The sequence below is a fragment of the Dryobates pubescens genome, chromosome Z (assembly GCF_014839835.1).
Source record: "Dryobates pubescens isolate bDryPub1 chromosome Z, bDryPub1.pri, whole genome shotgun sequence".
Lineage (NCBI taxonomy): Eukaryota > Metazoa > Chordata > Aves > Piciformes > Picidae > Dryobates > Dryobates pubescens.
The window spans coordinates 94251736-94276806 of NC_071657.1; the positions used below are offsets into that span (position 1 = coordinate 94251736).

At 42.7% G+C, this 25071-nt stretch overlaps 1 protein-coding gene across 1 annotated transcript in view; it reads right to left on the minus strand.

Moving 5' to 3' along the window:
* The window catches only part of HCN1 (hyperpolarization activated cyclic nucleotide gated potassium channel 1), a 219261-nt gene that overhangs the window by 67765 nt on the left and 126425 nt on the right, over positions 1-25071 (minus strand). The window contains exon 4 of the mRNA XM_054178730.1: positions 14177-14395. Coding sequence (XP_054034705.1) covers positions 14177-14395 — 219 coding nt within the window. The remainder of the gene's footprint in view (positions 1-14176; positions 14396-25071) is intronic.

The following is a 25071-nucleotide window of genomic DNA, read 5'->3' on the forward strand; positions in this document are numbered from 1 at the left end:
TAAAGTCAGTTAAAAATGAATTTTCTGCTTAATAATGCCATGATGACTCCAATGCTTTCGGCCCAGTCAACACTCAGTCCCAAAGATCCAAAATTGTGAAAAGCATTTTGCAGCTCTTGTACCTGGTCATCCATAACACACTTCAAAAATTGCTTACTATTTAAAATAGGGTGCTGTGGCAAGGCTAAATAGGATTTACACCTGTGCAAACTGATGCGATTCTAATAAAAACTTGCAAAACTACAGGCTGATAGTCAGTGACAAGATTTAGCTTTATTCCCTCCCCTCATCTTGTTTTTTTTTTTCTTTTGGGTAAACATAACGAGAATGATTAGAGGGCTGGAACACCTCTCCTATGAGGACAGACTGACAGAGTTAAGGCTATTCAGTCAGGAGAAGAGAAGGCTCCAAGGACACCCTTATTGTGGCCTTCCAGTATCTTAAGGGGGCCTACAATTAAGATGGAGAGGGACTTTTTACGGTGTCAGATAGGACTAAGAGGAATGGAACAAAACTTGAAATGGGTAGATTCAGACTGGATGTCTGGAAGAAATTTTTCACTATGAGGCTGGTGAGACACTGGAACAGTTTGCCCAAAGAGGTGGTGGAGGCCTTATCCCTGGAGGTTTTTAAGGCCAGGCTGGATGTGGCTCTGAGCAACCTGATCTAGCGTGAGGTGTCCCTGCCCATGGCAGAGGGGCTTGGAACTAGATGATCCTTGAGGTCCCTTCCAACCCTAACAATTCTATGATTCTAACTAGAGGACAGGATAAGCCACCCCTTATTCTACACAGTAAGTACTTCCTTTGGGGTGGCATGAATGCTGTGGCACTGCACAGAACACATAGGATTTATCTACCAAGTGGCTCACCTTACCCAGCAATCTGAACATGACATGATTTATCATTAATATTATTTTGTATAAGTGAAAGAAGACTACTGCTAAGTTAAGAGAAGGAATTGAGACCAGTCACATAGTATTTTTGTGCTACACTATGTTCAAAGTGTCTAAAAACCACTAGTAGCATCAGAAAAGCACGAGGTCCATGGTTTTAAAAACCAGGCAAACATCAAACTACCAAACTTTGAATTCTTTGAAATCAGTATCAGACTAGATACAAGAATTACATGCTAAAACTCAAGTGTTGTTCATATGGCTGTATAAACTTTAAGGTCTGAACAATTAGATTTCAAAGGTTTTTATGGATGGCATAGATAAGATACAGCCAACTGAAGCTCTTTATCTGTTTCACTCTATTTCATCTGACTCTGGACTCTAGCAAAGGAAAGCTGCTAAAAAATATTTACTTTTACACGTGTATTTGACTATTTATATGGTTATGTATATTTAGTTTAATAAAAAATTCACTAGAAGCTGCCACAAGCCTATTTAAACAATGAGGTGGTCCTGAGTTCACCATAGGTCTTCCTTTCCCGCATTTGAATCATGACCAGAATTGTTATTTCCCTGATACTTTACATATGAGGTACCTAGAGATATATAAGATTTTCCAGGAAAGTCTCCTAGGCACCAAAGTGGTAATGTTATGAACGCTGAGAATTTGGTATCTGCCTTGTTCCACTTTCAGTTTAACTATAAAGTGCTTCAAAGTTATGCAAACATAGAAAAAACTGCCTCCTATTCCTCTTAGGAAAATGAAAAGGAATCAGTGGCATCAGTGGCCCCTCCACCATATCTCCAAATAGCCACTCAGAGCAAGAAGCACTAGGGGGTGGGTTCCCCTCTGTTTTCAAAGACAGAATTTCATCTGTCTCACTGCAAAAGGTGCTCAAGTATGTACCACAGCCTTACAGAGGGAAAGGGAAATGGAAACATGCTTTGGCCGCTGCTGCCCCAAAGCTGCCTGAGAGCTTGCTACCTCTTTGAAATGGATGTTGAGGATCTCCCCATGGACAACTTAAATATCCAAGCTAGAGATGTGAGGGGCAGTCTTAAAAAGCTGATGCAAGGCCTCCTGCTGCAAAATCTAACGCTACCTCCCTGCCCTAACTGTTATTCATTGTGTAAACATTTCTTTGGAGGCTTAAGAAGTGAAAAATGAGCAATCTGTGCTTCAAATCCCAATGCTACCTATGCAAAAAATATACAATGCCACTTGCTAAGTGCCTTTTAAATTATCTTTATATGCAATTATTGCTTTTTCTCTGCAGAAAATTTTGCTTAAGTCCTTTTCTCCCTTTGAACTGACCGATTTAACAGATAATGTGCTAAAAGACCATAAATGAAGAGATAAAATGAAGGAGACAGCCTTTAGGACATTTGAAGCTGATGTCAAGCCCAGAATTCTTTCACAGCTTTAATCATGATTTAACACAGATTTGCATGACTGGAACAGAATTCACTATATGGAGACAACTCTAACATTTTCTCCGTTTCCTATACCATACATATGGTTGAATCAGTACATTTTAGGCCTCTTTACTACTTGCAATTAGTAAAATTACTCTGATTGTGGTTTTCTCTGCTTTTGTAACATTGCACAGTTGTTTTGAGTTGCTTACCAATCAAGAAAAATCAAAATATGCAAAATGGTAACATAATGAAAATTAAGCTAATAGCTGCCATTTTATAAAAGCAGTTTAAAAATCTTTATGCTGTGAGGCAATACATATGCTATTACAAATCTTGCCTCTAGCAGGATGCTGTGGGTATTTTATGCCCACAACAGACTGAAACTGAGAATACACTAATCTGTCTTCAATCATAATTACTCAAGCACATGCACAGCATTAGGTGAACCTCTTCCAATTAAAACCAGACAAAATCGAAAGGAATAAATATTTCACTCATGATTATGATAAAGTGACTGCTCATTTGGATGTTTTGTTTCACACTAGAATAGAATAGAATAGAATAGAATAGAATAGAATAGAATAGAATAGAATAGAATAGAATAGACCAGGTTGGAAGAGACCTTCAAGATCATCGTGTCCAACCCATCAACCAACACCACCTAATCAACTAAACCATGCAACCAAGCATCCTGTCAAGTCTCCTCCCGAACACTGACGGCGATCCCACCACCTCCTCGGGCAGCACATTCCAATGGGCAATCACTCTCTCTGTGCAGAACTTCCCCCTAACCTCCAGCCTAAACCTCCCCTGGCACAGACTGAGACTGTGTCCTCTTGTTCTGGTACTGCTTGCCTGGGAGAAGAGACCAACCTCTGCCTGACTACAACCCCCCTTCAGGTAGTTGTAGACAGCCATAAGGTCACCCCTGAGTCTCCTCTTCTCCAGGCTAAGCAACCCCAGCTCCCTCAGCCTCTCCTCATAGGGCTTGTGTTCCAAGCCCCTCACCAACTTTGTTGCTCTTCTCTGGACTCGTTCCAGCAAGTCAACCTTCCTAAACTGAGGGGCCCAGAACTGGACACAGTACTCGAGGTGCGGCCTAACCAGTGCAGTGTACAGGGGCACAATGACCTCCCTGCTCCTGCTGGCCACACTGTTCCTGATACAGGCCAGGATGCCATTGGCCCTCCTGACTGCCTGGGCACACTGCAGGCTCATGTTCAGCCTACCATCAACCAGCACTCCCAGGTCCCTCTCCACCTGGCTGCTCTCCAGCCACTCTGACCCCAGCCTGTAGCTCTGCATGGGGTTGTTGTGGCCAATGTGCAGAACCCGGCACTTGGATGTGTTCAATCTCATGCCATTGGACTCTGCCCATCTGTCCAGCCTGTCGAGGTCCCTCTGCAGAGCCTCTCCACCCTCCAGCAGATCAACTCCTGCCCCCAGCTTGGTGTCATCCGCAAATTTACTGATGATGGACTCAATGCCCTCATCCAGATCATCAATAAAGTTGTTAAAGAGCATGGGGCCCAGCACTGATCCTTGGGGCACACCACTAGTGACTGGCTGCCAGCTGGCTGTGGCACCATTCACCACCACTCTCTGGGCTCGGCCCTCCGGCCACTTCCTAACCCATCACAGTGTGCTCCCATCCAAGCCATGGGCTGACAGCTTGGCCAGGAGTTTGCTGTGGGGGACGGTGTCAAAGGCCTTGCTGAGGTCCAGGTAGACTACACCCACAGCCTGCCCCACATCCACCAGGCGGGTCACCTGATCATAGAAGGAGATCTCAGGCTGCACCAGGGGAGGTTCAGGCTGGATGTTAGAAAAAAGTTCTATACAGAGAGAGTGATTGCCCATTGGAATGGGCTGCCTGGGGAGGTGGTGGAGTCGCCATCACTGGAGGTTTTCAGGAGAAGACTTGATGGGGTGCTTGGTGCCGTGGGTTAGTTGTTTGGGTGGTGTTGGATTGGTTGATGGGTTGGACGCGATGATCTTGAAGGTCTTCCAACCTGGTTTATTCTATGTATTCTATGTATTCTATGTATCAGGTTGGTCAGGCAGGACCTACCCTTCCTAAACCCATGCTGGCTGGGTCTGATCCCTTGGCCATCCTGTAAGTGCTGTGTGATTGCACTCAGGATGACCTGTTCCATAATCTTGCCTGGCACTGAGGTCAGGCTGACTGGCCTGGAAATCCCTGGCTCATCCATCCGGCCCTTCTTGTGGATGGGCACCACGCTGGCCAGATTCCAGTTTGTTGACAATTTCTGCATATGTATTTCTGGCTTTTTCAAAGAAACATTGCCTCTAAAAAGGCAAATGTCTTTGAGATCTAGTGAGTTTTTAGATACTAGAAAAATTATCTCTTAAAATATTACTTTTATTTATTACTGTATCTTTGACTTACATAAAAGATAGGAAGGAGAGTGCCATGATGTCATTGATTCATTGACTTATTCAGTCCTTTTTTAAGGTAGCATAGTCTGTCAGACTTTCTTATTGAAAAAGGAATATGGATTGAGTGTACCTTGCTTGGATGTGTCTTGCTCCCTTGTCAGGTAGTGGCCCTTCACTCACTGATACTACCAACAGGTCCAGAGAAGGGCCACAAAAATTATCAGAGGACTGGGGTACCTCTCCTATGAAGACAGGAGGAACAAATTGGAGCTGTTCAGTCTGGAGAAGAGAAGGATCCAGGGAGGCTTTATAGCTACATTTCCACATCTGAAGGAGATCTACAGGAAGGCTGGGGAAGGACTGTTTGGAAGGTCTTGTAGCAATAAGTCATGGAGCAATAGTTTTAAACTGGAGCAGGGTAGGTTTAGGTTAGATACATGGACAAAGTTCTTTACCATGAAAGTGGTAAAATACTGGAACAGGCTGACCAGGTACGTGGTTGAAGCACCACCCCTTGAGACTTACTATGGTCCTCGGCAGTCTGATCTAGTTGGAGATGTCCCTGCTCATTGCAGAGGGGTTGGACAAGATGACCTTTAAGGGTCCCTTCTGAACTGACGAAATCAGCTAATCTAATGTAGGTGTTCAACCTGTGGTGTATTTTTTCCCTGAGAACACTTCAGCAGAAAAACATCTGAACTTCCCCAAAGTGACTAGAATGTACTAATGCATCCTTTTTTGTAGCATTTCTTGGTGTGTGATTTTACTGTCTACCTTCCACATCTGAAAGCTTATAATCAGTGTTAATTTCCTTGGATAAATGATGTCTTTGACCCACAATACTGAACAAATGGACCAGTATTTGCTTCCTTACCAAACTTTTATTTCTCTTAGCATGCAATGCCTGGCATACGTCAAATTCTTAGCTGATGCTCTTAGATGGAGTTGGACATACTTGGCTTAATGAAAGCTCTCTCTTGTCCCCATACATTTATTTGTTCCATTTTAAATTACTCCTGTTATAATTCTGCTGTGGGAGAATCTGAGTGAGGAACATACAATGATTTCAGCAAAGGTGTCACTTTTAGATGCTCTTAGTGTATAAACGGAACACTAGCTGCATTCCACAAATGTATTTATGAAATAATATTGTAGTTGCACCAAGAAAAAGAAACAAAACCACCACAAACAAATGCAAACACAAACAACTCACCCACCCCACCCTCCCCCTGCCCCCCCAAAAAAAGTCAGAAGAGCGAGGGGATAAAACTTTGGCATGGTGTTATTCAGGGGACTGTACCTTTCTTTATTGCTGCTATCATTCTATGTTGCCCTAACAATTCATATTAATGACATTATTTCATTATTTTCTGCAACTCTTACAAAGAAAACAATGGAGCCAAGAAATACATAATCCAAACCAAAACCAAAACCAAAAACCCAACAACAAAAACCCAAATATTCAAAAACTGTTAGTCTTAGCATTTAAGTCTAAAAAGATCAAAGTCAGTCAGAGTTTCCTATTTATTTTTTTTTTAATTCCAGATGAAAAAACCTAGAATGCAATAAGCAAAGAAAATTATATTGCTGTATATATGTTCAAGTTCTGCCATGTGGTCAGGCCTGATCTTCTCCCTGCTGCATCCACGCTTCTCTAAAGGTCTGAAATCCACATACATCGTGGGGGATACAAGGCCATCCAAATTTGATTTTGTATATTTTCCTCTTCATCCTTATTCCTCACCCTTGTAAACCCTCCCTGTTATTGCCATATATCTATTTTGTTAAAAATATTTACTTCTTCTACTTCCAGATTATACTTTTTTTTTTTTTGGTATATTAAACTCCAGTTAAGGTTTAAACCACCACAACGTTTTGGCACTCCAACGTGGGGTTTGAAAAATAATATTTTATTTGAAAAATAATACTTTGTTTTGAAAGAAAGGATTGGAAGTAGAGATGTTGATTTTGAAGATTCTAATGTTCCAAGCCTTTGCATGGGTTTTTGGCTGGATCTTTTGGAGCCATATCTATAAACTAATAACTTATCATTTGGTTTGGTTAATAATAGAGATGGATAGAAACAACTGGATAAAAACTTTACCAATGCAGTTGGACATGTACCTCTTAAATTCTATGAATTTCACTGGCAGTGATAACTTCTCTGACATAAGAGAATTTTTCAGAAGCAGGCTATGAAACTAACCATGTAGATAAAAATGTCTTTGAGGCAAAATTGCATTATATAACAATATGTTCTATTTTTTTTAATGTAATACTTGTAGTAGCATTCACTCTAGCCATGTGGAAAGGGGAGGTGCTAACCCATTAAGAATTCTATACAGAGGGACAATAGGCACTATACAGTCCTTAGTAAGCTCTGATACCCTGGGGGTGGGGTGTTGTGAACACTGTAAGCGCTGTGCAAACAGGCACCCAAAGAGGGAGGGGTCGGGTTGTAGTGAGTGCTGCCCAGCGAACTGCTCTCAGCCCTAGACACCAGTGTTTGCCTCCCCACCTTCCACACTTAACCCCTGATGCAGGAGCCCACATAGTTTCTCTATCATCTGTCACCACATGCTGGAAAAAGATGCAAAAATCATCTCTAAACATGGATGGTGAGGAAGGCACGTCAGCAGGACCCAGCACCTCGCAGAACCCACCGGTGGATGAGGATGACTCAGATCAGGAGATGATGACTATTACATCTCTGCCCAGAAAGGAAGTAAGGCAAACTCGTCTGGATTACACACGGACAGAGGCTGAGCCAATACTAAGATGGGCCCTGAGGTGCTGGGATGAAGGAGTGGACATGGTGGACCTGGGTAAGAGGGAAGTGAAGCTTTTAGTCTTTCTGACTTGTGAGACCAGTTTGGATAAAGAGTTAGCCAAACCGGATGGAACACACATTCTCTGGGCCCAGATCCTCAATGCCATAAAGAGCCAGTACCGCTCAAAAGACCAACTGCCCTGGGCCCCAGTTAGATGGACAGCTATGGAACAGGGCATACGGTATCTGAGACAGATGGCTGTGCTGGAAATAATTTATGGAGATGGCCAGCTCCTCCCCTTGGACCCTGATGAGGTACCCATGAAACAGTCTTTCATAAAGAAACTTACCCAGGGTGCCCCTCACAAACATGCACATACACTGGAAGGGATACTCCTGACAGGACCGGATGGAAGCCCTGAAACTGGCTGTGAGTTTACTAGTGACTTGAGGGAATATAAGGACAGTGTAAATCAGAGACCCATAATCTCAGCCATAGAAACTATGACTAAAGAGCTTAAGGCCTCCATGTCTGAACTGAAAAAGGGGATCGATACTTCTTTTTCCCCTTCCCCTTCTGCTTCAGAATGGGTCCATGTTTCAGCAATCAGGAATAGGCATTGTCCCCCTAGGAGATTACCCCAAGCTAATCAGGCAATGTCAAGGGGGTCGCTATGGAGGATTCTCCATGACCACAGAGAAAATGTGGACAGCTGCATGGTCAACCCACCTCTGCCCTCTGGAAGAGAGTGCAGGAACTGCAAGGTGGCCACAATGGGGATAACTTGTCTAGGAGAAGGGCTGCCCCAGTTTCCCAGAGAGGTCCCTCTTGCTCAAGAGACCATTTTCCTAGTAACACAGGACCCTATGACAAGTGTGGGAATCACTGCCAGCATTAGAGGTGCCCTACCTCCAGCCAGGTGGAGGCCAGGGGCAACAGAGTGTACTGGGATGTCTATGTGAAATGGCCTGGCATTTTAGCAGCCCTGAATTACTGAGCTCTGATGGACACAGTAGCCCAATGCACCCTGATACCATCGAGGTACAAAGGGATTGAGCCCATAAGCATTCAGAGAGTCACAGGAGGCTCAGAACATTTGACTGCACTGCAGGCTGAGATAAGACTGACGGGGAATGAATGGGGAAAGCACACTATAGTGACTGGTCCAGATGCACCTTGCATTCTTCGCATTGACTTTCTGCAGGAGGGATGTTTTAAGGACCCTAGGGGTTACAAGTGAGCATCTGAGGTAGCAGCTGTAGAGACTGCAGGCAAAGAACAGCTGTCTACCGCACCCGAACTGTCAGATGACTCCTCCGTAGTTGGCAGCCATAAGGTGCAGGATTTGAAGTTACCTATTGCCTCTCACATAGTACGTCACAGGCAATACAGGACTAACAGAGACTCTCTGTACCCCATACACCAACTGATCTGATGACTGGAGAGCCAGAAGGTAATCAGCAAAACTCACTCACCCTTCAACAGCCGAATAGAATAGAATAGAATAGAATAGAATAGAATAGAATAGAATAGAATAGAATAGACCAGGTTGGAAAAGACCTTTGAGATCATCAAGTCCAACCTATCATCCAACACTGTCTAGTCAACTAAACCATGGCACCAAGCACCCCATCCGGTCTCTTCTTAAACACTTCTAGTGATGGTGACTCTACCACCTCCCTGGGCAGCCCATTCCAATGGATAATCGCTCTTTCTATGAAGAACTTCTTCCTAACATGCAGCCCCAAATCTACCCTGGTGCAGCTTGAGACTGTGTCCTCTTGTTCTGGTGCTGGTTGCCTGGGAAAAGAGACCAACCCCCACCTGGCTACAACCTCCCTTCAGGTAGTTGTAGACGGCAATAAGGGCTTCCGCTATGGCCAGTGCGGAAGGCAGATGGGGAATGGAGATTGACTGTGGACTACTGTGGCCTGAATGAAGTGACTCCTCCAATCAGCACTGCTGTGCCAGACATGTTGGAGCTCCAGTACAAACTGGAATCAAAGGCAGCCAACTGGTATGCCACAACTGACACTGCCAATGCCTTTTTCTCCATTCCCACAGAGAGAGTGATTGCCCATTGGAATGGGCTGCCCGAGGAGGTGGTGGAGTCGCCATCACTGGAGGTGTTCAGGGGGAGACTTGATAGGGTGCTTGGTTGCATGGTTTAGTTGATTAGGTGGTGTTGGATGATAGGTTGGACGATGATCTTGAAGGTCTCTTCCAACCTGGCCTATTCTATTCTATTCTATTCTATTTCTATTCTATTTCTATTCTCTTGTTCTCTTGGTGGTTGCCTGGGAGAAGAGATCAGCCCCCACCTGTCTACAACCTCCCTTCAGGTAGTTGTAGATAGCAACAAAGGTGTGACACATCAATGCACACATCCCCAAGAGCACAGCCACTAAGGAACACAGGCACAACCACCAAGGAGATCTGGCTGCTAAAATCTCCCAAATAGACTTGGACTGGGAACACAAGGGTAAGCTATTTTTAGCTCACTGGGCCCATGACACTTCTGGCCACCAAGAGAGAGATGCCACATTCTGGTGGGCTCGGGACAGATCAGTGGACATATCTGTGGAGGCCATCTCACAGGTAATCCATGAGTGTGACATCTGTACTGCCATAAAGCAGGCTAAATGCGTGAAGCCTCTGTGGTATGGGGGGAAATGGTCAAAGTATAAGTAGGGAGCGGAATGGCAGATCGACTACATCACCCTTCCTTGATCTCAGTGGCAAACAACATGTACTGACCATGGTAGAGGCAAGTACAGGGTGGCTGGAAACCTACCCAGCACTTCATGTCACTGCCCACAACACCATTCTGGGCCTGGAGAGAAATGTCCTGTGGAGACATGGCACCTCAGAGAGGACTGAATTGGACAATGGAACTCATTTCAAGAGCCATCTCATAAGGGACTGGGCAAAAGAACATGGGATTAAGTGGATCTACCATATCCCATACCATGCACCAGCTGCATGGAAGGTTGAATGCTACAATGGCTTGCTAAAGACCACCCTAAAAGCCATGGTGGGTGGAATCTTTAAGAACTGGGAAAGACACCTAGCTCAAGCCACCTGGTTAGTGAACAGCAGAGGATCTGTAAACTGAGCTGGTCCTGCCCAGTCTGACCTGCTGCAAACAGCGGACGGAGATGGAGTTCCTGTGATTTGTGAGAAAAACCTCCTGGGGAAGTCGGTGTGGGTTTCCCCTGCTGCCAGTGGGGGCAAACCAACCTGAGGGGTGGTTTCTGATGAGGGTCCTGGTCACACGTACTGGGTCATGCTAAAAACTGGGAACATTCAGTGTATCTCACAGCAAAACTTAACTCTGGCTGAGAGGGGATAAACTCAGAGGGGTAATGCAGATCAATGTAATATAGTCAGTGTGTAATAGTTATAAGTTGTTCCAAGTTTTTCCCCTCCTAGTTTAATACCAACCTAGCATCCAGGATTCAACATGAACCCATTGCACACAAGCACTAATCCAGAGGATTTCTGCGTCATCTCACCTGCACCTGTTCCTGATGCCCTACAGCAACAGACTGTTCCTGATTCTCCTCTTCAAAGACAAAGACTTTTCCTGGTTCGTGATTCCTCTCCACATCCCTGCCCAGATCAAGCACCATCTGCATCAACCAGCACCAGAGACAGAAAGACCGCTCTGAGAGAGAGACGGCTGGGATAAAGAAGGACTTGAATCAAGAACTCTAATACCATATTTTTCACAACTGGATAAAGGGACTGTGACAGGAAAGTGGAACAGAGGGGTGGACTGTGCTGGCTTACACCACCATGGTGGGAGGAGGGTTGCAAGAGCCCTGCTTCCCCCAGGGGACAAAAGAAATCTGATCCAGGTGGACATGGTTTCTCCCTCCTGGGAGAAGGGGTCCCCTGAGTCTGAGTTGGTCTGTTCCGCTCCCCCTTCCTGTCCAGCAAGACCATAAAGGGGAGGGCATGGCAGCCATTCTCCCTCTGCTCCTGCCTTGCTTGTTTGAAAGGACCCACTGCTGCTGCCAGCCTCCTGGTTCTGCCACATGGTCGGGCCTGATCTTCTCCCTGCTGCATCCATGCTTCTCTAATGGACTGAAATCCACATACATTGAGGGAGATACAAGGCCATCCAAATTTGATTTTGTATATTTTCCTCTTCATCTTTATTCCTTACCCTTGTAAACTCACTGCTATTGCTCTCTCTGTACATGTATTTTTTTAAAAAACTTACTTCTCCTACTTCCAAACCGACTCCAGATTAAACTCCAGTTAAGGCTCAAACCACTACAGATGTTGTACGGAAACATGAGAAATACAATAGCACTTGCATGCTGATGAATTTCAATTGACATCAAACCAGCAAATTAAGATGGTTTAACATCACAGACTTACAGAATGGGATAGGCTGGAAAACAATTGTGGAAACTAGTCCAACCTGCCTGCCAAAGCAGGTTTGCCTGGTTAGATTGCACAGGAATGAATACAGGCAGGTTTTGAAAGTCTCCAAAGGAGACTCCACAACCTCTCTGAAGAGTCCATTCCAGAGCTCCATCACCCTCAAAGTAAAGATGTTTTTCTTTATGCTTAGGTGGAAAAGAAATGAATTAATATTTTTACACACACACTATTTTTTTGATGCTCAAAATAACGTGATCCCATGCTGCAGTCATGATTATCTGAGGATAATGATTAAGATGAGATTCCAGGTGAATGGTGATAGTTCTGCTGATTTCATATATCTGTGTATGTGTGTGGTTATATGTTGACACTAGCACCTAATGAAACTGCAGTTACACTAGGGTTTAGGGTTTCCTTCTTTATGTCTTCCTTTATGACCAAAGTCAAGACATTTCTGCCTCAGCTTCCTACAAGTTTTTGATAAGATTGCTTCCCTGTCAGCTAACAGAACAGACCCAGTTTGGGTTACATGACCTACCAGGATTAGCCCCATGACTTCATACTGAGATGGCTAAGGGGGTTTTACATAGTCAGTGACACAGTTCAGCTTTTCTGAAGTTTTAATGCTCATTCATCCTCTCCTTCAAACCTCTCATGCTCACTTGTGTTTCAAGGTAACACTGTGTAGGCTTTCTTACTTGCAAACCTCTGTTTTAAAGAGCTGTGATATTAATGTGTCAGCCATCACTTAATTTTTCTGTGCTGAAATTAGAGCTCATCTAATTATCTAATTATCGGAGACTTGATGGGGTGCTTGGTGCCATGGGTTAGTTGTTTAGGTGGTGTTGGATTGGTTGATGGGTTGGACGCGATGATCTTGAAGGTCTCTTCCAACCTGGTTTATCCTATCCTATCCTATCCTATCCTATCCTATCCTATCCTATCCTATCCTATCCTATCCTATCCTATCCTATCCTATCCTATGATCTTGTTATGACCCAAACTTAAAAAACACTGAATGTAAACTCTTGCCCTCCCACACACTCATTTTCCTCCTCTACCTACTTGCAAAAAACAGAAAGCATCCTAGTCCTTCTTACTCAAACATTTTTTTCCTACTTTTCCCTTTTTCTGGCTGAGCAACCTCAGGCCCTTCTACTTCAGCAGATGCCAGGGTCACCCTCTCCTCTACTGACTCTCTGCTAGGTTTCTCCCTCAGGCTCATGTTACATCACAATAGGATTTCTGCCCAGTTTGCTTTCTGGACTTTATTATGGACATATGCCAAATACTATTGCTCAGGCTGTGTTTCTCATTTGCTGATGTGAACTCTCTGATTTCACTACTTTGCTCAACTGATCTCTCTCCTGGCATGGCCTTTCCAGTTCCCTATTTACTATAATAACTGATGTTGGCTTCTTTTAAGTGTCTCAGTAACTCTGTACATTCTTACTGTCCCTCACTGAGGTTCATTCTGATCCTCTCTTCCTTATGCCACCATACCTTCCTTTCCTGGTGTCCTAGCTTCACCTACACAACTGACTTTCTAAAACAACCTGCAGAGATAATTGTACTCATTCCATAAAGTTCCCAGCCTGTATCCATTTATGTCTTTTTAAATTCCAGCCATACCTACAAGGAACTAAACAACACTTTTCTTCTTGTTTCATAAAGAACTGTCTTCCACTAAACTGTCTCTAGTTTTCTATTCTTTGGCCACCATTTCTTTTGTCCACGGATTACCGTGTAAATGATACCATTAGGAACAAACAAAGACTTCTAAGCGCCTCTCGGATCTACCTCTCTAGAGGTAGATTCAAACAAAACTAATTGATTTTAGTCCTCGTTTAAAGGCCATTTTCTTTTGACATGTTTAAGGGTATCCCCACACTACAATTCAAAGGAATGACAGAAAATAGGACAGACATGCCCAAACTACCAAACTAAAGGCTCTTGTTCAACTAGTTAGATCAAGTACCTGCAGAGAGCAGCACAAGGGTATCAAGCACAGTCTGTACCATGGGATGGAGTTTTTACAGAAGAGTTTAAAGCGAATTTCACATCTAAGATTTAATTTAACGAATGTGACACACAGAACCTTCTGCTCCCCAGAAAAAGCAAGTTCATGCAGGAATATGTGGAGCTTATGGAGTGTTCTGAATTCCTTCGTGTTCAGTGAAATCTGCCACAGAATTCAGATGCTACTATTTAATGAGAATTTATACAGCCTTTTCCACAGTTAAAATATCCCATTAATCCATTTTAAAACATCAGGAGTTATACAAAAATGAGTTACCTTTTCTTGATATTGTCGCCGTGAGGAATCCAGAGACTGAATGAGAGCAGTGGCATGACCAACAAACATGGCATAACACGTTGCTCCTACGATCATACTTAACATGGTTATCCAGAGGTCAGACATGCTGACAGGGGCTCGGGCTCCATAACCAATGCAAAGCATATGGCTCATGGCTTTGAAGAGTGCATATGAGTACTGTTTTCCCCAGGAATCGTTCTGCAAGAAAAGAGACAAGTGACTGAGCCAGCAAGCAGCTGAAGGGAAAAATACATTTGTACTTGTATAGTGGGATCATACATTACTGGCTCTGAAAAACCTGTCTAGTAATGCATCCTCTGTGGATAAGAGATATTCCTTCTAAATTAACTGTTAGATAAAGCACCAAAGATTCTGCCAGATAATACTTTGCATAGTGAGATAAAATAAAATTGACTATTTTCAATACTTTATGGTATTCTTAAATATAGGTGAGGAAACAGGCAGGTTAATCTGTTTTACTGTGCATTAACCTGTTACAGTGTTAGCCTAATTACAAGAAGACTAAAGATCAACTTTATTTTGCAGTCCATGGCAGAGGGATTAGAAAGAGCTAAGCACACAGATTTAGGACATGCAAGAAGGTAGCACCTTGTTTAATATGTATGAACATAATCTTAAAGCCCTATTTCAAAGTTGTCCATTTTAACTGAAAATCACATTTCATCTTGCTAGCTCTTGCACTTCCCAACACAGGAAGAAAACTTGTTGTACACTTGTATGCCTACTTATCTTGGGTTTTTTTGTCTTTTAATATTGTATTGATACCAGAACCACCTCAATCAAAAAAGAATTCTGTTTATTCTGCAATCAAAGAAAACCCATATTCATAGCCACTCTCTGGGAAAGACAGCTCAAAAGACAAATATCTGGATCCTGCAGGTCTAAAGTGTAGCTACTCTTTCCCATTCTCCCCAGGAGATAATGAATTGCAAAGGTGCTGTCAGCATCTTCCCTTTAGCTTTAGATAGGGACAGTCAAAGGGGCTGTTCCCAGAGCAAAGCAGATACTTTATCACATTCCAACAAGCCCTGGGATTCCTTGTCATATTTTTCTATATTCCTTGCCAAAAAAATGAAAACAAATTGTGTTTGGAGGCACATAGCACACATGAGAAAACACACTATCACAAAGGCCTGAGAAAAAATTCAGAAATAAAGAAGTGAAGAAGGAAGAACTAGGATGACACTGGTGAGATTAGGCAGTTATCCAGTATAGTGCAATGACCAAAACTAATAATCCTGTTAACATAAATGTATCTCCAAACCAGCAATAGCATTTATATATAAAAGCTGCATATGTAGTATCAATATTTGTGTCTGTGTTCCACCCATACAGGCTTTGCTGAAATGCTCTTAATTCCCAACAAGTTTCAGTATTGCTTTTCTGATACTTAAAAGCCAAGGTTACTAACTAGTCTTATGATTTTCATCTATTAAAATGCTTTTTGTAGACCTTATAATAGCTAAAATAACTGGCAACAGGAAACAAGCTAATGATTACTATTTATTCACTGATACAACCATTTACAAATTAATGCTTCCTCTCTACTCACACTTGTTTCACATTCTACATTAAAGCTTTTCACATTTGTGAGCTGTCTTCACAAGTGAAATTTTTGTGATGCAAAAAACTACTAAGGAAAAGGTTTTCAATATCTGCACTTACAGAAATAGTCTCAGATCGATGGGTATCAGGTGGGTTTCACAGCATAATGGGGAAACACTTTTCTTTTGAGGCTTTATGAAATAACTCAAAAAATCAAAGATCTGAAGAGCTTTATTGAAAATCTTCATTTCAGGATTCAAACACCCAGCTGCAGCATGAAACCTTCTTGCCATCTGGGCCAGTAGAGGTATATTAATGCAAGTTTCATGTAACTCAGGAAAGTAGCATGCAGCAATCAGGGTATGGTCTATTTTGATGAACTTCCCATCCTGCTGTTATCAATCTCCTTTTGGGATTGGAAATAATTAATTAAATGGGAGTTAATTAATTAATTAAATTAAAGGCCCGCAACAAATTCCTCAGCAGCTGCAGCTTTATATAGACTATATGGGGGAAACAATAAACAGATTGCTGAGGAAAAAAAATCCGTGATTTTTACAGCTACAATTAGCATTATTAAAGCCACAGTATTCAAGAGGCTGTAAGAGAAAAACCTCCGTTCCTGTAGGGCTGCATAGAGTGGATCTTGCTCCTGAACTGCATTTTGTAGCATGAATATTATAAATAGAAATAAAACCTGATCTTGATCTTGTCTATGAATATTTTCTATCACATTCTTGGTGCAATAAATATCAATTAAAATTCTTGAAGTATACTGGTATTTTTACATCAAAAATCTTTTGAGCTAATTTAAATTTCTTGACAGATCATTTCCAAGTCTGTGAACCAGTTTTAAGCAAAATACAATTGTCTTTAAGAAAGAGAAAATAGGAGAAGAAGAAAGAAAAAACAAACTATAAGGAGAGTGTTCTATTAAGTATTTAACAGGGTGAGTGAAAAAGAAATTAAATAGTTTTAAAGTAGTACCATGAAGGAACAAGTAAGCTCTAATGGGGTAACTGAAAATGTGGGGAAACAGAACAAAGCAAATACACATTTAACTATGTATCTACCTTCATATACAATACAAAGTGTATACACCTCAAAATACAACACTTCAAACAGCCATGACTACATCTTAATCCAGACTGGTGGTCAAAGCTATCTCCAGTGCACATATTGTTATGCAAGTGGCATTAGGTATCGCTATGTAGCTTCAATAAATATTGTTACAGGCTACGTACAATTTAAGCATTGGTGAATCCTGCCCCTGTGCAACTAGTTCTCAGATGGTTAGAAAGGGTTTAGCAGGACAAAAAGACCTGGTGAAAAAGCCTGACACAATACTTGAATTCAGCTTGAACTTCTTGAAGAATTTTTTTGCTGAAAATACTTGCAGACGATTTTTTTTTCCTCTTCCTTAGCCATAAACCAGTTCCTATACAATCAGATGCAAACACTCTTTAGCTTCTCTGGGAATTTGGTTTTAAGATGCTTCTGAACAAATACCATTGTGGAGGGTAGAAATTACAGTACATTTAGTTGTGTCATTCAATGATTTAACCTCATTGTAAAGGAAAGATGTCTTTAATGTCAAATCCTATAAATCAGGTATGCTACTACCAACATTACTAATACAAAGCAATTACTTCTTATTTTGCTGCTTGTATTGTATGACCTAAAGCTTTGGTTGGACAAACTCTAACTTTGTTTCAGTGTTGGAATTTTCCACAACCCTATTCCAATGTGCTGCTTTTTTGGGTACAAAAGTAAGAAGTGGCTATTCCTTTGCTACAAGCTTAGAGAGACTTATTTTTTTAAAATGAAGATGCATGTTTGCACTTGCAACATTAGGAGTTTTTTACATAACACATTCACAGATTATACCCCTAAGTTAAGAAAAGCCTATTACAGGAAATAAAGAATCCTGTCTTGGCATAGTCAGTTTTTTCGTACATAAAGTCACATGTATGTAAACACGTTAAATGCTTCCCTAAATGATCATATTCCAGTTTCAGTGCATAGATTTAAAAAAACCAAACCAACCAAACAAAACCAACAAAAAACCCCACAAGCAACAATCCATTATGATCACACAAAAAAAAAACAACACCCTACTAATCAGTAAAAAAGGGCATTTAATTTCTTAGTTGACAATAGGTTGATCACTGCTTCCAGATTAGCAGTAATCGGTTTTAAAATATTTTAAATGAAATGACATTAATTTGAATAAACTAGTAAAGACTGTAATTGTGAGAAATACCAAAGCTGTTTATCTGAGGATTGGTTACATAATCTAGCTTGATGACATTAGGAAATCCTCACACTTGTGAAAGGAACGGTCACTGACCATTTGCAATTAGTTCTGTAACTATGTACTTTAACCTATCAGTTCTCCAAAAGAACACATTAATCACAGACCACTCCTGACTTTTAGAAGTTTGTTTCCAAGCCTCTTTTGTCACCACAGGATGCTACTCTTTGTTGCATAATTTCACATAAATCTGCTACAAATGTCTTTTTGTAACACTAATTTCTCAGGTCATAAAATATGAATCACAGAAAGGCCACATGGCACCTTCTAAGGGACAATAAAAGGTAAATTATTTTTCTGAGTGGATTAAGGAAGAGTTTCTGTTTTACTGAAATCTATGGAAGTTTTCACCAGAAGATTTTATTGTCATAAGACAATTCCACTCCCATACTGTAGTCATTCCCTCTGGCAAGGCTTATATTCCCTCAGCTATATTCTTGCAATGAGAAATAAAATGGGTTTAAAATCTCATAACAAGCAGACTATTCCACAGACAGTAGTGGTTTCCACAATTTTCATTCAGATCCTTTTTCCTTTCATATCACAGTCACTGTGCATGTTGCAGAAATGGTCCTCTCAGTTTGCAAGGGCATGGTTTGCAATCATGGACCAAAGACTGACTTAAGAATTAAGAGAAATGAACTCACCCTCCTGGTTCTGCCATTCACAATTGCAGAAGGAACAGGGAAGTAGCCTGCTCCTACCCCAAAGATCTTGCCTCTGTGTATGCTGGTTTTGTCTGTGATGAAGTTAATATTCTTCATGGTAGCAAGTCTAAGGCTATGCTTTGCATCCCAGGGAGTGTTTCATTCACTGTTAGACCAGGGATGCTTCATTGCTATTGCTGAGCACTGCCTTCAATAAGTCATTTTCTGCTTCTCACACTACCAAATCAGTGAGGAGTCTGGGTGTTCACATGAAGCTGGGAAGTGACACAGCTGGGACAACTGACCCCAACTGACCAAAAGGATATTTCACACCATTAGCACATCATTTTCAGAATAAAGCTGAGGAAAGAAAATGGAATGAGTGGGACAGCTTCAGAGTGATGGTGTACATTGTCCAGGCAACCATTAGTCCTGGTCTGAGCTATGACAAAATAATGTTGTTCACTGATTTTACTCTACAGCTCAGACTTGTCTAAGTAACTGCACTTTCTGAAATTAATGGCATGCTTTCACAGACAGTGTCTGCTTCTGGAAGTGATAATGCTCAATGTTGCTAGTACCAAGGATTGGTACACAGAACAAGGTCACTGCTAAATCTTGTGCATTATGTGGGGGTGAGAGAGGAGTAAACAGTTCAGGTAACCCTAAACTGACCAACAAGGTATTGCATTCTATACAGGGTAGATTCAGTGTAAAGATGAGGGACTGTGAAGGTCAGCTTCTTTGCTTCATTGCGGTTGTGCCCATGTACTTGGCCCTGGTGAGGCCACAGCTTGAGTACTATGTTAAGTAGCAGCTCCTCTCCCAGTCCTAGTCCCAGTGCCCATTAAAGGAGGGCATCTTTAATTTATGAGCAGAGAGGAAGCAAGAGAGCCCATAAGTAAGGCTTCTGCTTTTAGTCTTGTCACAAATTTCTTGCACAAATATAAAATTCAGGATGGTGCTTCAAAGGTCTAAGAAAGAACAAAACATCCGGGTTTGCATGGTAGCATATACTGTAATGCAGTGGCTACCCCAAAGAAACATCTGCCTCAAATCTGGAAGACATGAGTTACTGCTGGTAAAAGTTATTGTACAAATCACAGTCTTTTCCATTGTGAATTCCATTAAATTGTATTTCTGTCTTATAGAGCTACAAAATGAGTTATTTGTTTGTATTTATTTGTAAGCCAATATTTCCAACAGTTTCATAAAGGCTTCTTATAGTTAATAATTATTTAAGACACAATTTAACTATTTGAAACAGTGTGCTAGGAAAAAGCTATACCTCCAGATTAATGACAATTCTAACACCTTTTAGACAGAACTAGAAAAAGAGACATGTGTTTCTTATCAAGTCCTGCATCATCTAAGTCCAATCCTCCCAACTGTTACACTTACATTTCCATAAACAATTTATTGTCTTCAAAAGTTTCTCATGCTTTGGATTTGATATCTGTATGTTGTCAAAGCCTGGCTCTGCTTTCATACTTGGGAACACCAGCTATATTCATTAGGAGTAATTTCCCTGTATCAACACGATATATGCATATAAAATTGATATGAAACTAGAATTGGGCCTTCACTGTTTCAACAGTAATCCATATATATCTATATAGATATATAGATATAAATATATAGCTTACATACTTGTCCCTTGGTCAGTTTCATCATTTACTGCCTCTTATATTCATATAGCAAGTTTGACTGACACACTAGTTAAAACTTTAGACAGGCATATACAAATACATAAAATACAAACTCAGCATTTCAACTGTCCAAGAAGTTTGAATACTGTCATGAATAAGTTAGCCAAGAGAAGAACTGTGAAATATTTACTGTTTCCAAACTCATGCAGTGGCAAATGTACTATCATGCTTCTTATCACAGCTATTATTACTATTAATACAGAGTACAGAATTAACCACATTGAAAAAGACCTTTGAGACCATCAAGTACAATCTATCACCCAACACCATCTAATCAACTAAACCATGGCACTAAGTGCCCCATTCAGTTGCTTCCTAAATACTTCCTGGGATAGTGACTCTACCACCTTCTTGGGCAGCCCATTCCAATAGCCAATCTCTCTTTCTGTGAAGAACTTCTTTCTAAGATCCAGCCTAAATCTCCCCTGGTGCAGCTTGAGACTGTGTCCTCTTGCTCTGGTGCAGGTTGCCTGGGAGAAGAGACCAACCCCCACCTGGCTACAATCTCCCTTCAGGTAGTTGTAGACAGCAAGAAGATCTCTGAGCCTCCTCTTCTCCAGGCTAAACAACCTCAGCTCACTCAGCCTCTCTTCATAGGGCTTGTGCTTGAGACCTCTCACCAGCCTTGTTGCCCTTCTCTGGACATGTTCAAGTGTCTCAACATCCTTAAATTGACAGGGGCCAAGAACTGGACACAGGACTCAAGGTGTGGTCTAACCAGTGCTGAGTACCAGGGCACAATGATTTCTCTGCTCCTGCTGGCCACACTATTTCTGATACAGGCCAGGATACCATTGGCCTTCTTGGCCACCTGGGCACACTGCTGGATCATGTTCAGCCTACTGTCAACCAGTACCCTCAGGTCCCTTTCTGCCTGGCTGCTCTCCAGCCACTCTGACCCCAGCCTGTAGCACTGCATGGGGCTGTTGTGACCAATGGGTAGAACCCGGCACTTAGATGTTCCATTGGACTCTGCCCACCTGTCCAGCCTATTAAGGTCCCTCTGCAGAGCTCTCCTACTCTAACAGATCAACACCTGCCCCCAGCTTGGTGTAATCTGCAGATTTACTGATGACGGACTCAGTCCCCTCATCCAGATCACCAATAAAGATATTGAACAGCACGGGGCCCAGCACTGATCCCTGGGGCACACCACTAGTGACTGGCTGCCAGCTGGATGTGGCACCATTCACCACCACTCTCTGGGCTCGGCCCTCCAGCCACTTCCTAACCCAGCACACAGTGCTGCTGTCCAAGCCATGGGCTGACAGCTTGGCCAGCAGTTTGCTGTGGGGGACAATATGAAAGGCCTTGCTGAAGTCCAGGTAGACTACATTCACAGCCTTCCCCACATCCCCCAGGCAGGTCACCTGGTCATAGAAGGAGATCAGGTTGGTCAGGTAGGACCTGCCCCTCCTAAATCCATGCTAGCTGGGCCTGATCCCTTGGCCATCCTGTAGGTGCACTGTTATTGCCCCCGAGATGATCTGCTCCATAATCTTGCCTGGCACTGAGGTCAGGCTGACTGGCCTGTAGTTTGCAAGTTCCTCCATCCAGCCCTTCTTGTGGATGTGCATCACACTGGCCAGCTTCCAGTCATCTGGGACCTCTGCATTGAGCTAGGACTGGTGAAAAATGATGGAAAGCAGCTTGGCCAGCTCATCTGCCAGCTCTCTCAGCACTCTAGGATGGATTCCACCCAGTCCCATGAGCTTGTGGGGATCCAAGTGGCTGAGCAGTTCTCTAACTGCTTCTTCATAGATTTCAGGAGGGCTGTAGTGCTCCCTGACTCCATCTGCCATTTCAGGAGGCCAGTTATCGTGAAGTCCCCCTGCCTTACTATTGAAAATGGAGGCAGAGAAGGTATTTCATATCTCAGCCTTTTCCTCATCTTTAGTTACAATGTTCCCCTGACTCCAGCTTACCACCCTCAGACTCCTGTCTGGGTGGACTGGTTTCAGCCCCTTCACCCTTCAAATCTAGTTTAAAGCCCGGTCAATGAGTCCTGCCAACTCCCTTCCTAGAACCCTTTTCTCTCTGTGGGATAAGCTATTCTTCTCATGTGGTAGGATCTTTCTCCCCCTCTTGAAGTCCTTTTTGATTGTCTTAGGACCTCTGGTTTCAACCTCATTGCTCTTTTGTTGTTTTCTAAAACTATGAAACAAAGGCAACATGGGATCAGACTCGGAAAACTAAAAATTCTGCTGCTATTCTAAAAATCTTAAGAAGTGCAGAGGAGTATATTTTAAGAAAAGTGCAAGTATGTATGATTTAAAGAAGAAAAAAAAAAGTGAATCAGTAAGCTCAGTGGAATAAGCAGATGTCTTCAGAAACTTCTCAAAATTTCTCTTTGCTGATACGTGCACAGATAACAGATGGTGCAAATGACTCAGCATATGTTTCAAGACTGATACTGGCAGAAAAAAAATTAGAAAGTGTTTGGCATTGCCTTCAACAGGAAAAGAGGTTTGACTGGGGGAGAAGTGAGTAAATATTGCATATTTACTTTGTTCAGAGTTCTAACAAGACTTTGCTGTCATTACAGCTTATTCATGTTTTTGGGCTCTATGTCTTTGGCACTAGCCATCAACAAAAACATTGCAGCATTAAGAGATCTTTCTTTATATTTTCAGTATTTTTCCTGATGCAGGAAAAAAAAATAAGCACTCATCTGCAAATACACTTTCTCATTAAAACCAAGCAGCAAGACTATCTACCTGTGATCACCTTTCCACTGTAGGGATGAATAAATTTTAAGGCAAATGAGGGATAAAAATTCTAAAGAGTACATGTTTCCAGTTTAGCTTGTGTTTGTTTGGGGATTTTTAATTAAATAAAAGACATAAGACATGCTTTATGATGTCTTATTTTTTTCCCTAGAGTATGTATCAAGCGTAACATGAGACTTAACCATATTATGTGCAGTTTCTTGTATTTTTTCAAGCTTAATGTTTCCATGAAATATTTTTCAACTTACAGTTACCAGAAATCTCTTCACAGTGTAAGCATGCAGGAGTTGGGTAGATTTGAAAAATGAATTTTGTATGTTATGGGTAAATCCCATCTTGCAACCACATCTTGAGAATTTCCTTCTAGCTCTTCATGAAGAAAAGGTGTGGAAATAAGCAGTTAGTATCCATTACATATTTCAATTTATGTTTGAACTGTTTCATGATCTTTAGCCCATATAAAGAAGACCAGCTTTCTATCAGCAAGGAACAAGTACGCAGGGCAGCCAACTAATTCACAATTGAAATCACAGTATCACAGTACCACCACGGTTGGAAGAGACCTCAAAGCTCAAGTCCAATCTGTCACCACAGACCTCACAACTAAACCATGGCACCAAGTGCCACGTCCAATCCCCTCTTGAACACCTCCAGGGATGGTGACTCCACCACCTCCCTGGGCAGCCCATTCCAATGACGAACGACTTTCTCCGTGAAGAACTTTCTCCTCACCTCAAGTCTAAACTTCCCCTGATGCAGCGAGACTGTGTCCCCTTGTTCTGGTGCTGGTTGCTAGAGACAAGAGACCAACCCCTTCCTGGCTACAAGCACCTTTCAGGTAGTTGTACAGAGCAATGAGGTCTCCCCTGAGCCTCCTCTTCTCCAGGCTAAACAATCCCAGCTCCCTCAGTCTCTCCTCATAGAGATTGTGTTCCAAGCCCCTCACCAACTTTGTTGCCCTTCTTTGTTGCAGAGTACAGGGGCACAATGACTTCCCTGCTCCTGCTGGCCACACTATTCCTAATACAGGCCAGGATGCCATTGGCCTTCTTGGCCACCTGGGCACACTGCTGGCTCATGTTTAGGCGGCTGTCAATCAGCACCCCCAGGTCCCTCTCTGTTTGGCAGCTCTCCAGCCACTCTGACCCCAGCCTGTAGCTCTGCATGGGGTTGCCGTGGCCAAAGTGCAGCACCCAGCACTTGGACTTGTTAAATGCCATGCCATTGGACTCTGCCCATCTGTCCAGTCGGTCGAGGTCCCTCTGCAGAGCCCTTCTGCCCGCTACCTGACCAACATCTGCTCCCAACTTGGTGTAATCTGCAAACTTGCTGATGACTCTCTCAATCCCCTCAACCAGATCACCAATGAAGATGTTAAAGAGGATGGGGCCTAGCACTGATCCCTGGGGGACACCACTGGTGACTGGCTGCCAGCTGGATGTGGCACCATTCACCACCACTCTCTGGGCTCGGCCCTCCAGCCACTTCCTAACCCAGCACAGAGTGTTGCAGTCCAAGCCACGAGCTGACAGTTTAGCCAGCAGTTTGCTGTGGGGGATGGTGTCAAAGGCCTTGCTGAAGTCCAGGTAGACCACATCCACAGGCCTCCCCACGTCCACCAGACGGGTCACCTGATCATAGAAGGAGATCAGGTTGGAGAGGCAGGATCTGCCCTTCCTAAATCCGTGTTGACTGGACCTGAGCCCTTGGCCATCCTTCAGGTGTGCAGTTATTGACACCAAGATAATCTGCTCCATCATTTTCCCTGGCACTGAGGTCAGGCTGACTGGCCTGTAGTTCCGGGTTCCTCCATCTGACCCTTCTTGTGGATGGCATCACACTGGCCAGTTTCCAATGTCATCCTTTTTTAGTAGCTATTATCGTCACATCAGTAACACAGTGCTATGGT